This window comes from Pongo abelii, chromosome 3, assembly GCF_028885655.2.
Source record: "Pongo abelii isolate AG06213 chromosome 3, NHGRI_mPonAbe1-v2.0_pri, whole genome shotgun sequence".
In the NCBI taxonomy this organism is placed as follows: domain Eukaryota; kingdom Metazoa; phylum Chordata; class Mammalia; order Primates; family Hominidae; genus Pongo; species Pongo abelii.
Window position 1 is genome coordinate 175,121,801 of NC_071988.2, and position 14,135 is coordinate 175,135,935.

At 42.1% G+C, this 14,135-nt stretch overlaps 1 protein-coding gene across 15 annotated transcripts in view; it reads left to right on the forward strand.

Moving 5' to 3' along the window:
• The window catches only part of TRIM2 (tripartite motif containing 2), a 181,877-nt gene that overhangs the window by 98,427 nt on the left and 69,315 nt on the right, over nt 1-14,135 (forward strand). For 2 of the 15 annotated variants that reach the window (XM_054554582.2, XM_054554583.2), the window contains exon 1: nt 6,569-7,380. The exons of the other annotated variants lie outside the window; for them this stretch is intronic. In XM_054554582.2, coding sequence (XP_054410557.1) covers nt 7,378-7,380 — 3 coding nt within the window. In that variant the 5' untranslated portion in view covers nt 6,569-7,377. Of the gene's footprint in view, nt 1-6,568; nt 7,381-14,135 lie in introns of those variants that run through there. 15 annotated transcript variants of the gene reach the window in all.

The window sequence follows — 14,135 nt, forward strand, 5'->3', positions numbered from 1 at the left end:
TAGCTGGGACTACAGGCACACGCCACCATGCCCTGCTAATTTATGTATTTTTAGTAGTGACTGGGTTTTGCCATGTTGACCAGGCTGGTCTCAAGTGCCTGACCTCAAGGGATCTGTCCACCTTGGCCTCCAAAAGTGCTGGAATTACAGGCGTGAGCCACTACACTAGGCCTACTTCAGTCTTTTCTACAAAACTGCAGAACTCCCTATCAAGAATAATGCTAGAGAAGGATTATTAATGGGATGGTTTGTGAGTACCTAGAAAAAAAAGCATCCTGAGTTCCATAAGAATAAATGATAACAGACCAACCAAAATTCCTTGTTGGATAGGGTTGCTGGGCATGAATTTATGTTCAATATGAGTCAATATGAGAAAAGTGCCAAGACCTCAGAGGTAATTAATAGAAGGATAGAGCCTGGAGCAAGCAAAGTGATGGTCTTGCTTTGCTCTGTGCTGGGCAGATCCCACCTGGATATGTCTTCAGTTTGGGGCAGCTCCCTGTGGGAAACATACTGGGCAGGGAGTCAGGGGTGCTTGACCTGGGTCACCTTTACTGCAAATACAGCCCGGCTGCAAAGGGCTATCCTGATCCTTGAGACCCAGTCAACATGACTCTGAGCTGGAGGCAGATAACTCAGTCCCCAGAAGTGATTTTGAGAGGTTCTCTTCATGTCATTTATTTTTGTGTCACCAGTGCCTTGTATACCACCTGGCACACACTCATTTGTGCAATGTATAACATTAAATGTATACATTTAATGTATAACATTAATGGGTCATCTGAAGGCCCAGACCAGTTCTGGTGTGAATTCTTGGGTTGGAACTGGGTCAGATGGTTCCTGATTCATCTACTCCTATCCACATAACCCCAAAAGGTTAAGGCCAACTTGCACCTTTTCTCTTTTAAGGATGCTTAAGAGAAAGTCCTTTCTGCTTCATTCACCATTACTTCCTGACAGTCCTGTTTGTCCTTAAAACCTCCCCCACAGCCGCTAATGAATGATCCCAACCTCTAAACATAGGAGGCCTCACCAGGGCTACTGCCAGTAGAGAGGAAGGGGCTCAGCCTCTTGGGGTCCAAACCAAACCACTCAATCAAACTGACTACAGAGAGTCTGGACTGTCCAGAAGGAGCTTGGCCACACCTGGAGTGCTGACCTGTGAAATCCATCATAACAATACTTCCTCTCCAGTTGCTCATGCCTGAACTGAAGGCTGGAAATAATTACTTCTTACCATCTTCTTTCATAACACCATTGGGTAATACTTTTCATAAAGTTTTTGTTTGTTTGTTTTCTTTATATCTTTAAAATTTTTTTCTACTTGACATGTTAATGAGGTACGGTGTGATGTTTCAAGATGGATGCACATTGTGTAATAATTAAATCAGGATACTTAGCATATGCATCACCTCATACCTTTATTATTTCTTTGTAGTGAGAACATTCAAAATTCTCTCTTCTAGCTATTTTGAAATGTACAGTCCAGGTGCAGTGGCTCATGCCTGTAATTTCAACACTTTGGGAAGCTGAGAAAGGCATATCACTTGAGCTCAGGAGTTCTAGACCAGCCTGGGCAGCATGGCAAAACCCTGTCTCCACAAAAAAATACAAAAAATTAACTGAGCATGGTGGTACACGCCTGTAGTCCCAGCTACTGGGGAGACTAAGGTGGGAGGATTGCTTGAGCCCAGGAGGTCGAGCAGCGGTCACGCCACTACACTCCAGCTTGGGCGACAGAGTGACACCCTGTCTCAAAAAATACGAATTAAAAAATGAAATCTACAATGCATTATTGTTAACTGTAGTCACTCTACTGTACAATAGAACACCAGAACTTATTCAACTGTAACTTTATATCTGTTGACTAATCCCCCCCATGTGCCTCCTCCAACCCCAATAAAGCTTGTTGAAATCAGAGACACAGAAAATGAAATGATTGCATTAGGCAGCGTTTATAAGCTCCTGATTTGTTTGCTTCTTCTAGTTGGTTATATTTATCTCACACTGAAACACATCACCTCTCTACTTAGCTGGCTTTGTTCTACTCTGGAGTTGCCTGATTACTGTTCCTGTTCTTGCATATCCTGGGGTAGGTGACATACTGAAAGAGGAACGGTGCCAGCCACAAGACCTGGACTCTAGTTCACCTCTATTACATTGTGGCTACTCCATCCTGGGCTGGTCACTTTACCTTTCTAAATCTCAATTTCCACTAAAATAATAATGCCTGCTCTACCCATTTCTGGGTTAGTTTTGAGGATCAAAGAGAAACTCTATGAAGGTACTTTCTTTTTTCTGAGATGGAGTCTCAGTCTGTCACCCAGGCTGGAGTGCAGTGGCATGATCTTGGCTCACTGCAACCTCTGCTGCCCAGGTTCAAGCGATTCTCCTGCCTCAGCCTCCTGAGTAGCTGGGATTACAGGCGCCTGCCACTGCACCCAGCTAATTTTTGTAGTTTTATTAGAGACAGGGTTTCACCGTTTTGGCCAGGCTGGTCTTGAACTCCTGACCTTGTGATCCACCCACTTCGGCCTCCCAAAGTGCTGGGATTACAGGCGTAAGCCACCACTCCTGGCCTATGAAGGTACTTTCTAAATCATAAACTACCAGATATGAAGAATTGCCTGTCCATAATGGTCTCTGATCCAACTAATTTTTCAATTCCGAGATGAACTTTCACCTTTATGTCATATTATGTTATTTGTTCATTCATAGGATTTTCATCATTCCCTATCTACTTATTGGGCACCTAGTATGTGACAGGCACTGCACTAAGGATTAGTTCGTTAAAGGTAAAAGATGGAACCTTCAACAGTTTCCAGCAAGAATGCTGTGGAGTACACAGGAGTGGTACTCAATCCAGACAGTGGGTGGGAGGATCTGGGCATCAGAGGAAGACTCAGAGAATCCTTCCTAAAGTGAGTGGTGGCTTTGCTGGGTTCTAAAGGAGTACAAGAAGTTAACCAGGGGCAGGAGTCAGGAGAGGCTGAGAGTGTTCCTGGCAGAACAAGTGGTAGGTGAGCCTAGAGATTAGTGTTTCTCAAAGGAGATGCTACTGACATTAGTGTTGTGGGGACAGATGTACTTTTAAGGTACTCTCCCAAGCATTGGAGCAGGTTTGGCATCCCTACACATAGGCACTAAATGTTAGTAGTTACCCACCCCCACACACACTGGATATGACAGCCACACTGTCCCTTCACATTTCCAAATGCACACCCTACTACCCCATGGGAGGAGTTGGTACCATTCCTTGGCTGACAGCCACTGCTAAAAAAATACATGTGGAATTGTCAGAGGTGTTTGAACCAGAGCAACTCCATCCTGAATAGGAGTCAGATAAAATGAGGCTGAAACCTACTGGGCTGCATTCCCAGACGGTTAAGGCATTCTAAGTCATAGGATGAGATAGGAGGTCGGCACAACATACAGACCTTGCTGATAAAACAGGTGGTAGTAAAGGAGCCGGCCCAAACCCACCAAAACCAAGATGGCCACGAGAGTGACGTCTGGTCCTCCTCACTGTTACACTCCCGCCAGCGCCGTGACAGTTTACAAATGCCATGGCAACGTCAGGAAGTTACCCTATATGTTGGAGAAAGGGGAGGCATGAATAATCCACCCCTTGTTTAGCATATCATCAAGAAATAACCATGTAAATGGGCAACCAGCAGCCCTCAGGGCTGCTCTGTGTATGGAGTGGCCATTCTTTTATTCCTTTACTTTATTTATAAACTTGCTTTTACTTTGCACTGTGGATTCGCCCTGAATTCCTTCTTGCAGGAGATCCAAGAACCCTCTCTTGGGGTCTGGATTGGGACCGCTTTCCAGTAACAGAATGTCTTATGAACAGAGTGTGACTAGGGAGGACAGAAGGTGGAAAATAATTAGGAAGCAGATGCCGGATTGTAAATTACTTTGTATGCCATCCTAAGATGTTTATTTTCTGGGATAAATTTTCTTGAGCCGGGATAGGCAGACTGTATGTAAAGTGCATTGGATTGAACTTGGCACATCATACAGGGTCAGTAAATACTGGATCGCTATCTCTCATGCTCCTGCCAATCCCAATTTAGTAGGGTACATCCTCTTCTTATGCATAGGCACTGTCTGTATACTTCTCCAGTGCACAAATCATAGTCAGACTGGCTGATGACAGTTTAGCTCTAATCTCCATTCAGCTGGATGGAAACAGTGGGGAGAGGCAAGACAGCTCCAAGAAGTCAATAAGGTGTGCAGTGGCTGTAATCTCAAGAATCTCGGGCTCTTCTCTGCCCTTGAGACCCCCGAGTCCGGCCACTTGAGGCCACAATATGGAAAACTCCAACTCAGAAGCGTAATCAGCAGCCACTATCACCATCTACCTACCTGTTTTCAGGAAGTGCCAAGGAGATGATGCTTGGCACTTCCATGGGGGCCTCCCACGGTTACCCAAGCCCCAACTTATAAACAGTTGGATTCATTTGCCAAGACATATGCTAAAAATGAGGCTGCATTTTCCTATAATAAGCAATATTATGTGTGTTTGTTAGATTCACAGCTGAGCCCCCAAAACCCATTTAACCCATATAGTAGTTAAGCCATTGTGGTGAGGGGTGTTTGAAACCCAGCTATCCTATGTAATGCTATTTCCAGGGAAAAAATATTCCCAATTCCAGGTAAAAGATCAGAAACAGATATCACCTGCATTTGTTCCACCTTTACCCCAGGCTTCAGCTATACTTAGGTATTACTCTCAGGTCGCATGAGCCATCTCATGCCTTTGACTGTGCTGCACTCAGTGCTTGAAATGCTCCACACGCCTCCCTGGCCCTGTGTATCCCTTCTATGGGCACCCAGAGCATTCGTTTCCTCTTGCTGTCAAGCATTTACCACTCTGCATTGCAGTTGCCTGCTTACTAATCCATCTCCCACACTAGACTGTGACCTCCCTGAGGGCTCAGAAATATTAAATTCTTCTGTGTATCCTCAGTGCCTACTCAGTGCTTGGAACACACGACACTCAAAAGTGTTCATTGGAATGAATGATTGAATGAGTAAGTTAACATCCTCTGGCTGGAAGCCCAGCAACAAGACCAAAGATCTCTCCCACTTCTCCACCTTCAGGGAAGAGAGACCTGGTCTAGTTATAGGTCTCAAGAATCTGGGTTGACTGGAAGAAGAGAATGAGAGAAATCAGGACAAAGAATGTGCTGGGGGGTGGGGTCAGCATTTGATGAATTTGGCTTTGGGATAGGCTTAGTAGCACTATGAGAAGAAGAAAGGACTCCTGTTGTAGTAAGTCAGACACCTGTCTGATGGCCTGTCTTAGGAAGAAGATATTGTAAAACTCAGTGGGGGTAGCCTGCTTCCAGTTTTAGGAGTGGGTCCTAATTAAACTGTAAACTTCTAAAGCAGAACATATGTCCACACAAAACCTTGTGGACAAATGTTTATAGCAGCACTGTTCATAATGGCCAAAAAGTGGAAACAACCCAGTGTCCATCGACTGACGAACAGATGAACAAAATGTGCTAAATTCACGCAATGGAATATCATTCAGCCATACAAAGGAACGAAATACTGACACATGCTACCACATGGATGAACTTGGAAAACATTCTGCCAAGTGAAAAGAGCAAGACACACAAGACCACATATTATATGATTCCAGGCCAGAATAGGGAAACCTTTAGCGACAGAAAGTAGATTAGTGATTGCTTAGGACTGTGGGGATGTGATGTGGGAGGGAAGAGAGTGATAGCTAAACGGTATGGGTTGGGTGTTTGTTTGTTTGTTTGTTTGTCTGAGATGATGAAAATGTTCCAAAATTGGCTGTGGTAATAGTTGCCCACATCTATGAATATACTAAAAGCCATTAAATTGTACACTTTAAATGGGTGAATTGTATGGTATGTGAATTACCATTCAATGAAGCTTTAAAAAAATCCACAAAACTTCTAAAATAGGGTGTTAACTGGGATTTCGAGAACTGCGTATCACCTAAAATGGCACACCAAAGTTGGCATGTATGTGCATTTCTGGGGTCTGTCAATTTTGCTGTATTCTCTGTGATCCCCCCCTCCTACTACCACCAAAGGTAATCATCCCTGCTCTGCAGAGCTGAGGCCCCTTCGACGGCTCACTGTAATGCTTGACTGCATGGAAAGAATGTGATAAATATTAATGTAATCAAATATGCAGATGCCCAGTTTTTTAAAATAAACATTATTAGCAATCCCTTTGAAACTAGTAACTAACCAAAGAATAGGATGCAATACTGTTCCCTGCATTTATTGTTGTAGAAAAAGGAACAGTTGTGAATTCTACTCTGATATGTAAGATTTTTTATTCTAAATTATTATTTGTAATATGGAGACCTAATCACTATCATATAGCTACTTGCTGATCATTTTTACATTATTTATACCTTTTAAAACTAAGTTTAATGACTTGGCAGGAAATTAAGTTATGTTATTTGTCAAGTTTCTCAACTTTTAACTGAAAACTTCATGATCAGAAAAAGAACAGGGTCTGGTTATCCCCGAATCAAAAAATGTACCATATGATTTTTCTCTGAATCATTAGAACCACAAAAAGCAGAGAAATGTCATTGCATGATTTGACTTTGTGGAACCGTATTTTATAGACCCTGCCCTGGGGTAAATACCAAGAGAGGAAAAGTAGTAGGGGCTTGTGGAACTGGACTGTTTGTTTGTTTGTTTTTTGCATTTAAAAAATTATGTGTTTCAAGCTACTTGAGACATCTAAGGAAATCAATCGTCTCTCTTTCTAACGAGCAAGTGTGTGCTCTCACACTCACGCAAAGCACTTCTCTAAATGTGAACTTTTCATATTGAGGTACCATATGCCCATTTTCTATCTAGAATCTATTCTCACTGCGTTCACCGTTTGCGTCCCAGCACTCCCTCCGTCTGATTTGTAGCACTCCCTGTACCTGCCCCGGCTGCGTTGCGCGCAGACTGCACTGGTCTCCTCTCCCCTGGTTAATCCTGCAGTCACTTTCTGGTGATGGAGCTCAGCGGCCCAGCACGAGAGCATGGAAACAGCTGACTGCTGACTCAGAGGGAAAGCAAGCCACCCACGAATCTCATTGCAGCTCGCTGCTGCATCCCTATCCCATAATCCCTTGCCTGGTTTGCTGCAGTCTTTTCAACAGACGCTCAGTGAGAAAAAGATGTCCTGTAAGATCAAGACCGATTGGTGTGAATACTGAAGGGGGTCTTCCACTTGTTAATGACCCAGAAACATTCCTGCCGACTTCCAGCCTTCTCTCATTTCCTCCATTTTTCTCTTCCTCTGTTCTGTGCATGAACTGACACATCACTACTTAGAGCAGAAGATATGCTGGGCTTCTGATGATGGCTGCACTGCATGGTAGGGAATTTTAACCAGTCTCTTTGCATGGTGCTTCCCAACTTGAGGTGTTAGCAGAAACTTGCGTTGTTCTTTTGGATTGCCGCGTAGCTGCAGCGACAGACTTGGGAGGATTTAATTCTTTGCCTCGTTGGTTAGTCTGTTTGTCTTCAGAAATGGGTAGGTCCTAAATGTTCAGACTGCTTAGTATTGTGCCAGGTGGAGAACTGATTTCTCCTGCTCTCTCGGTTCTTTTTTCTCCCTTCATCTCTCATGGCGATGCTGCATCCTCTGTAGCTGTAAAATAGAGACCCATTCTTTGCTTAAACAAAGGCACCAAATTAACAAGTATGGGGAGAAAGTCATGCAAGATTTTCTTATCAAGTTCTAATGTGATCTGACTAGATTTGTATTTTTACCAGTCTTTATTTTAGTGGGTATCTTGGCTTGTTTTAAATAGAAGAATTTTGCCCCCTGCATCTCTCTGTTGGGTGCAAACATGGAGATGAAATATTTAATTTGCAGGATTCCTTCCTCGCTGCCCCAGGGTGGAGGAGAACGTGCGACCCTCCCCCCACTCTGTCCTCTATTAGAGAACCCTGGGGTTGAGTTCCATGGCTGGCAGTTACCATTGGAAACCCATTCATTCATAATGCATGACTCGACCCTCTGAATTCTGAATGCCATTGAGGGCCAGCAAACAAACATGTAGGAGATAGTTTGTTTTTTTCTGACAATTTTTTTTTCCTGCCTTTGAAGTACAGTCAAATCTGGGTGGAGCTCAATGATAGCATTACACAGGAAAAAAAAAAAATCCTTGGGTTTTGGGTTGGTCCTTAGGTTTGCTTCCTGAAACAGTGGGGATTATTTTTGTGTCAGAGCTTTTTCTACAAGTATGCCCCACCCTGTCATTATTCCTTCTTTTGGGGGAATAGGAGAGCAAGTAGCAAGGCTGTTTGTTTTAAATTAAAAATTGAATGTTATTAAATGGATTTCTGAACCAAAAGATAAAATGGTATTTTTGTCTTAAGGAAAAGATAGTTTCAATGTAATAGCTTTCAGAATGAGGTGTTTAAAAGATTGTTTCTCTGGCTTAGATCATGTTACAGCAGTTTTATTCCTTATGAAAATTTGTTTTAAAAGAAGGTTTTAAACTCCAATATATATGTAAGGAGAGCCATTTGTTCACGCAGAATTCTTCAAATGACGTCTTAAGTGTTAGGATTCAGTTCTGCCTAGTGTGAATCTGTTTTCTGGTGTCTTTCATTATTTCAGGCAGAGGCTTGAGCCCCACTGTTCCTAACCCACTATAATGTTAAATAATGCACACCCCTCCCGAGCAGCACACAATGAGAAGTTTCATGTGTGCTGTGGTATGAGAAAGCAGCTTTCGGATGCAGAGACATGAGTAGTAACCCTTCCTAAACCTTCAAGTGTTTCTGTCCAATTTTCTCCTAGGAAGACACAAGTGATTTGCATTGGAAAGGTTAAAACACAGCTGAATGTAAAAATTTTCTCTGATAGAACATGCTGTTTCAAGATATCTGAATGCAGCATATATAACCCACACATTTTTAAAAAGGAGACTAAAATCTTTACACATTTTTTTCCATAGGTAATACTATAGTCCTGCAATGACTTAATTTTTTTTTATTATAACAAAAGCTTCATGGATTTTGTTGCTTGTGAAATAAAGTTAAAACATTCATTCTTTGTCTTACTAAGAAATGAAAATGTTCTTTATCTGGGTATCCTTAGGTGTTAATTTCTCCATACTTAGGCCTTTCCTTTATCTCTTTTTATTAGGTAGGGGAAAATCCCAAATATGTAGCAATTTTTAAGCCTCCCTTGTGTCTCTTTTAATTATTTCTCTTATAAAACTAAAACTACCCAAATATTTTATGTATTATTGAAGTGTGTAGAAGAGAAATACTTTTGAATTTTAAAAAATTTGCTGCCAAATTATTTACTGTCGTAGTTTTTTCTTCAAAAAATGTGACTTGAATTACTTTTTACTATGGCAAAATGATGATTTGCACATACCTGTGATAGCCTTTTTCTTTAATCTCTGGTGCCATCTCTGTCCCTTTATTACTTATACACTTTAGTTCAGAGTAGAATTTGCTCCATTATAGGGTTGGTTATTAGGGTTTTCTGAATATTTTTATTGTGCAGATGGTCTGAATTCAACGGATTAGATTTCTTCATAGAAATTGGAGCTTTAGATTGGACCAGAAAGTGAGAAAATAATGAGCCAAGTATTCAAATAGCATCACTGCAGGAAACAGATTTCTGCTTTTAGTATGCAAATCTTTCTATTCCCTTCTACTTTACCTCTTCGGTCTTCACATTCTCGACAGCCTCCATTTTTCCATTAAGTGCTTTTTATTATTGTTTTTAAACGTTATTAATTTAAGTACTTATTCTAATCAACAACAGAATTAAATAATGTGCTTCCTATATACCAGGAGCAAACAGGAGGTTCCTATTATGTAGAGCTGTGTCTCTTAGTTCTGTTGTGAAATAATTTTCTCCTTTCCCTTCTTGCTAGTTTCTTCCAACCCCTAGAATTGGTACCAGCACCTAGTCCCCTTGCTGACCTCTACCTTTTTTGTGGTCCCAGAATACTTAGCCTCTTTGTGTAGTCCCCAAGCAAAGCAAGGGAGGAGACCTGGCAAAGTGATGGATGTGGAGAGTGGAGACCCCAAGCATCTTGACTGTCCCAGAGTGCTGTGAGATGAATGTCTATTAGCCTGACCACTTAACATTCCACCACACAGACCCAGCCTAATCTTAACAATTGGCTGCCAAAGGTGAGGCAATGGCCTTCTTTATATACTAAAGAAAGAGATAGGGGAAATGTCTTTATGATATATCATAAAGACAAGTCAGGGGCTCAGCTTAAAAATCAGCTTCCATTTGGTAAAAACCAATTCATCTGAGGAAGCTGTCATACATCTGACTCTGAAAATAAGGAGAAAAAGAACCTTGGAGAGCTTGGACACACCCTGCCTGAAGACAAAAGTTAAAGGGGATGGCTTCTGAATGCCTTCCCCCCAAAACACACACACCCACCCATGCACACACACACACACACACACATCATCATCATCATCATCATCATCATCAGGAAAGATAATGCATCTAGCCTTCTGATTTACAAAATGGCCCGTCTGGGATAGAGGCTTGATTTAACTGGAAATGGGTCACCCTGTTTTAATTTCACTAAAGATTGTCCTCTTTTCTTCTAATTGAGACCTCAGTAACAATGCAATTCAATTGCAGGCAAATTATAATAGGCTCAAATTTTAAAAATTAAAAATACCCTTTTCATCATGTTTTAATTTATACCACATGTTCTGGCAGGTACAGGGTAGCATACTGTGATTTATAGATAATCCAAATGGTTCAGGATTTCCTTTCTATAAATATACCAGAAGATTTGTAATTGCTTGGAAAGCAGATGTTTGCATGTCTGCATGAGAACAATAAAAAATGGGCTGGGCCGGGCACGGTGACTCATGCCTGTAATCCCAGGATTTTAAGAGGCCAAGGCCAGTGGATTGCTTGAGCCCAGGAGTTTGAGACCAGCCTGGCCAATATGGTGACACCCTCTCTCTACTAAAAATACAAAAATTTAGCCGGGTGTGGTGGGGCACACCTGTAATCCTAGCTATGCTGGAGGCTGAGGCAGGAGCATTACTTGAACCTGGGAGGTGGACGTTGTGGTAAGCCGAGATCACACCACTGTACTCCAGCCTGGGAGACAGAGGGAGACTGTCTTAGGGAGAGAAAAAAAAAGGCATCTTAATAATTAAGTCCAACTAAAGTGGCACCAAAGAGAAGCAATAATGCAGGAATGCCATAAAATTAGACTGTAGGAAAGTAATTGAGTACCTTTAGGATGATGTATAATCAAATATGCGACCTCTTACCCACAAATCACATGTTAAAATTTTATTTTTCGTAGAATCTTGGCCTCTGTTACCCCACCACATTCCCTACAACAGGCAGACAAGATTTTGCCAGCTCCCTCCCCTTCTCCAGAAGAGCGATTTAACTTTGGCTTTTCTCTGCCATTCTTTCTTCCTGCTCTTCCTCACTGTGGTGTCGCAATAAAGAGTGTGGATAGTTTTCTGATCTAAATGGTGTAATTTGGGGTGGGAAATGTGGTCTAAATCTTAGAATTGTGGGCATAGGCATTTTTCTCTCATTTCAGCTTCTCCTATCAAGTTCTTTTGCATTTGGTGGTTAATTTCCACCAAATTGTAGCAGATTTGAGAAAGTGAGCCAGGAAAAACACCAGAGATGATATGAGGGAAGAAACGCTGGAGCTGGATTTTTTTATGCCCAAGGATTTTGTTTTGTGATCATTGAATTGCTTTTCCCACAACAAGCTCTGTTTAGTTGGCAAGCCCCCATTAATAAGGGATTTATGTGCCAACCTTCTTAGGCTTTTTATTTCCATGCATATGTGTCTGTAATTGCCCAGTGGTTCTTCTTGCCCAGTGCACAGATACAGCTGATTTACCAAGAGAACAGTATTGCAATAGAGAAAGAGTTTAATAAATGCAGAGCCAGCTAAGTGGAAGACTGGACTTTATTACTCAAATCAGACTCCCCCAAAATTCCAAGGCTAGGGTTTTTCAAGGGTAGTTTGGTGGGCGGGGGCTAGGGAATGGGGAGTGTTGATTGCTTGGGTCAGGGATGAAATCATAGGAGGTCGAAGCTGTCTTCTGGCTGTCTTCACTTCCTGGATGGAATTACAAAACTCATGGAGCCAGTTTACTGGTTTGGGTGGTGCCAGCTGGTCCATCAGAATACAGGGTATGAAAAATATCTTGAACACCAATCTTAAGTTTTACAATAGTGATGTTTTTTATTTTTTATTTTATTTATTTATTCAATAAAATCCAGACCCTGCACAATACAATAGTGATGTTATCTGTAGGAGCAATTGGGGAGGGCAGGAATCTTGAGACCTGTGGCTACATGGCTCCTTATGGAACCATAATTCTAACCTTGTGGCTGATTTGTTAGTTTTATAAAGGTGGTTTTGATCCTGAGCAAGGAGGGGCTTGTTTCAGGAAAGGGCTGTTATCATTCCTGTTTTAAAGTTAAACTATAAACTAAATTGCTCCCAAAGTTAGTTCGGCCTGCATCTAGGAATAAACAAGGACAACATGGAGGTTAGAAGCAAGATGGAGTCACCTATGTCAGATTCCTTTCACTGTCATAATTTTTCTATGCCAGATTTTTCTCACTGTCATAATTTTTGTGAAGGCGCTTTCATGTACTCAATAGTTCTGTTTCTTTTTCTGCATCTATGAACATGTTAAAATATGTCACTAATGTTTACCCTTTGGATGATGGCTTATGTTGCTAAGCATTAGACTATCACATGGGAGGCTGGGCACGGTGGTTCACGCCTGTAATCCCAGCACTTTGGGAGGCTGAAGCGAGAGGATCACTTGAGCCCAAGAGTCCGAAACCAGTTGTGCAACATAGTGGGACCCCTTCTCTGAAAAAATACAAAAATTAGCTGGGCATGGTGGTGCCCACTTGTGGTCGCAGCTACTTGGGAGGCTGAGGTGGGACTCTCACTTGAGCCTCGGGGGTGGAGGTTGCAGTGAGCTGTGAGCATGTCACTGCACTGCAGCATGAGTGACAGAGAAAGACCCTGTCTCAAAAAGAAAAAAAAAAAGACTATCACATAGGGAAGCAGCTAATGTCCAAGGTCAAGTGCAAACATTCAGATGACCGGCAACAACCATATTCTTTATCATGGAATTCAGGAAGTTTTGCTCTTTGCTGCTGCTGTGAATAAGTCCGTTTCCATGTTATATTTCGCTAGTTTGATTCATTCAAAAGATAATGTCTACTATGTACCAGGACACTTCTAGGTGCTGGAACTACTGCAGTGAATAATCAGACACAAATCCGTGCCCTTGTAGGCCTTACATTCTAGGGGGAGGGCGGAGACTATATCCAAAATATATAAATTACGTAGTATGTCGGAAGGCTTAGTTCCAGCTGCTATAACAAAAATGCCGTAGATTGGATGACTTAAACAAGAAGAATGTATTGTCTCACAGTTATAGAGGTTAGGAAATCTGAGATCAGGGTGCCAGCATGGTGGGTTCTAGTGAGGCCCTCTTCTGGCTTTATAGGCAGATGGCCCACATGGCAGAGAGTGGACAGAGTGGGAAAGCAGTCTCCCTCTTATCTCCTCTTACAGGGTCACTAATCCCAGCATAAGGGCTCTACCCTCATGACCTAATCACCTCCCAAATGCCTCACCTCCTGATCCCATCACATTGGGGGTTAGGGCTTCAACATATGAATTTGGGAGGGACACAGACATGGAGTCTATAACAGGAGGTGACCCGTGCTACAGAGAAAAACCTAGCAAGGACTGGGGATAGCAGTGCTAGGTAACTGGTGGCAATATGCAATTTTGAACAGAATGGTCAGATTGAGCAGGTGACACTGAGCTGGACAAAGGGGAGTGAGCTTCTTTGTAAGAGGTCTTGCTGTTTGTTTTCCACAGACAGGGAACCTCAGCTAGTCTTCCAAGTGAAAACTCTCTTTGGCTAAGGTCAATATCAAACTAATGTTGACCATTTGTATTATTTTAAAGTGGTTCTTTCTGCCTTTGCTACCATTTCCTTTCTACTGGCTTTTTGTCAATGTGTCTGATGTTAGTTCGTACATCCAAAAGCATTCGAGCTTCTTTACAGGCAAAGTCCACCCCAGGCATGTTTTCACACAGATCC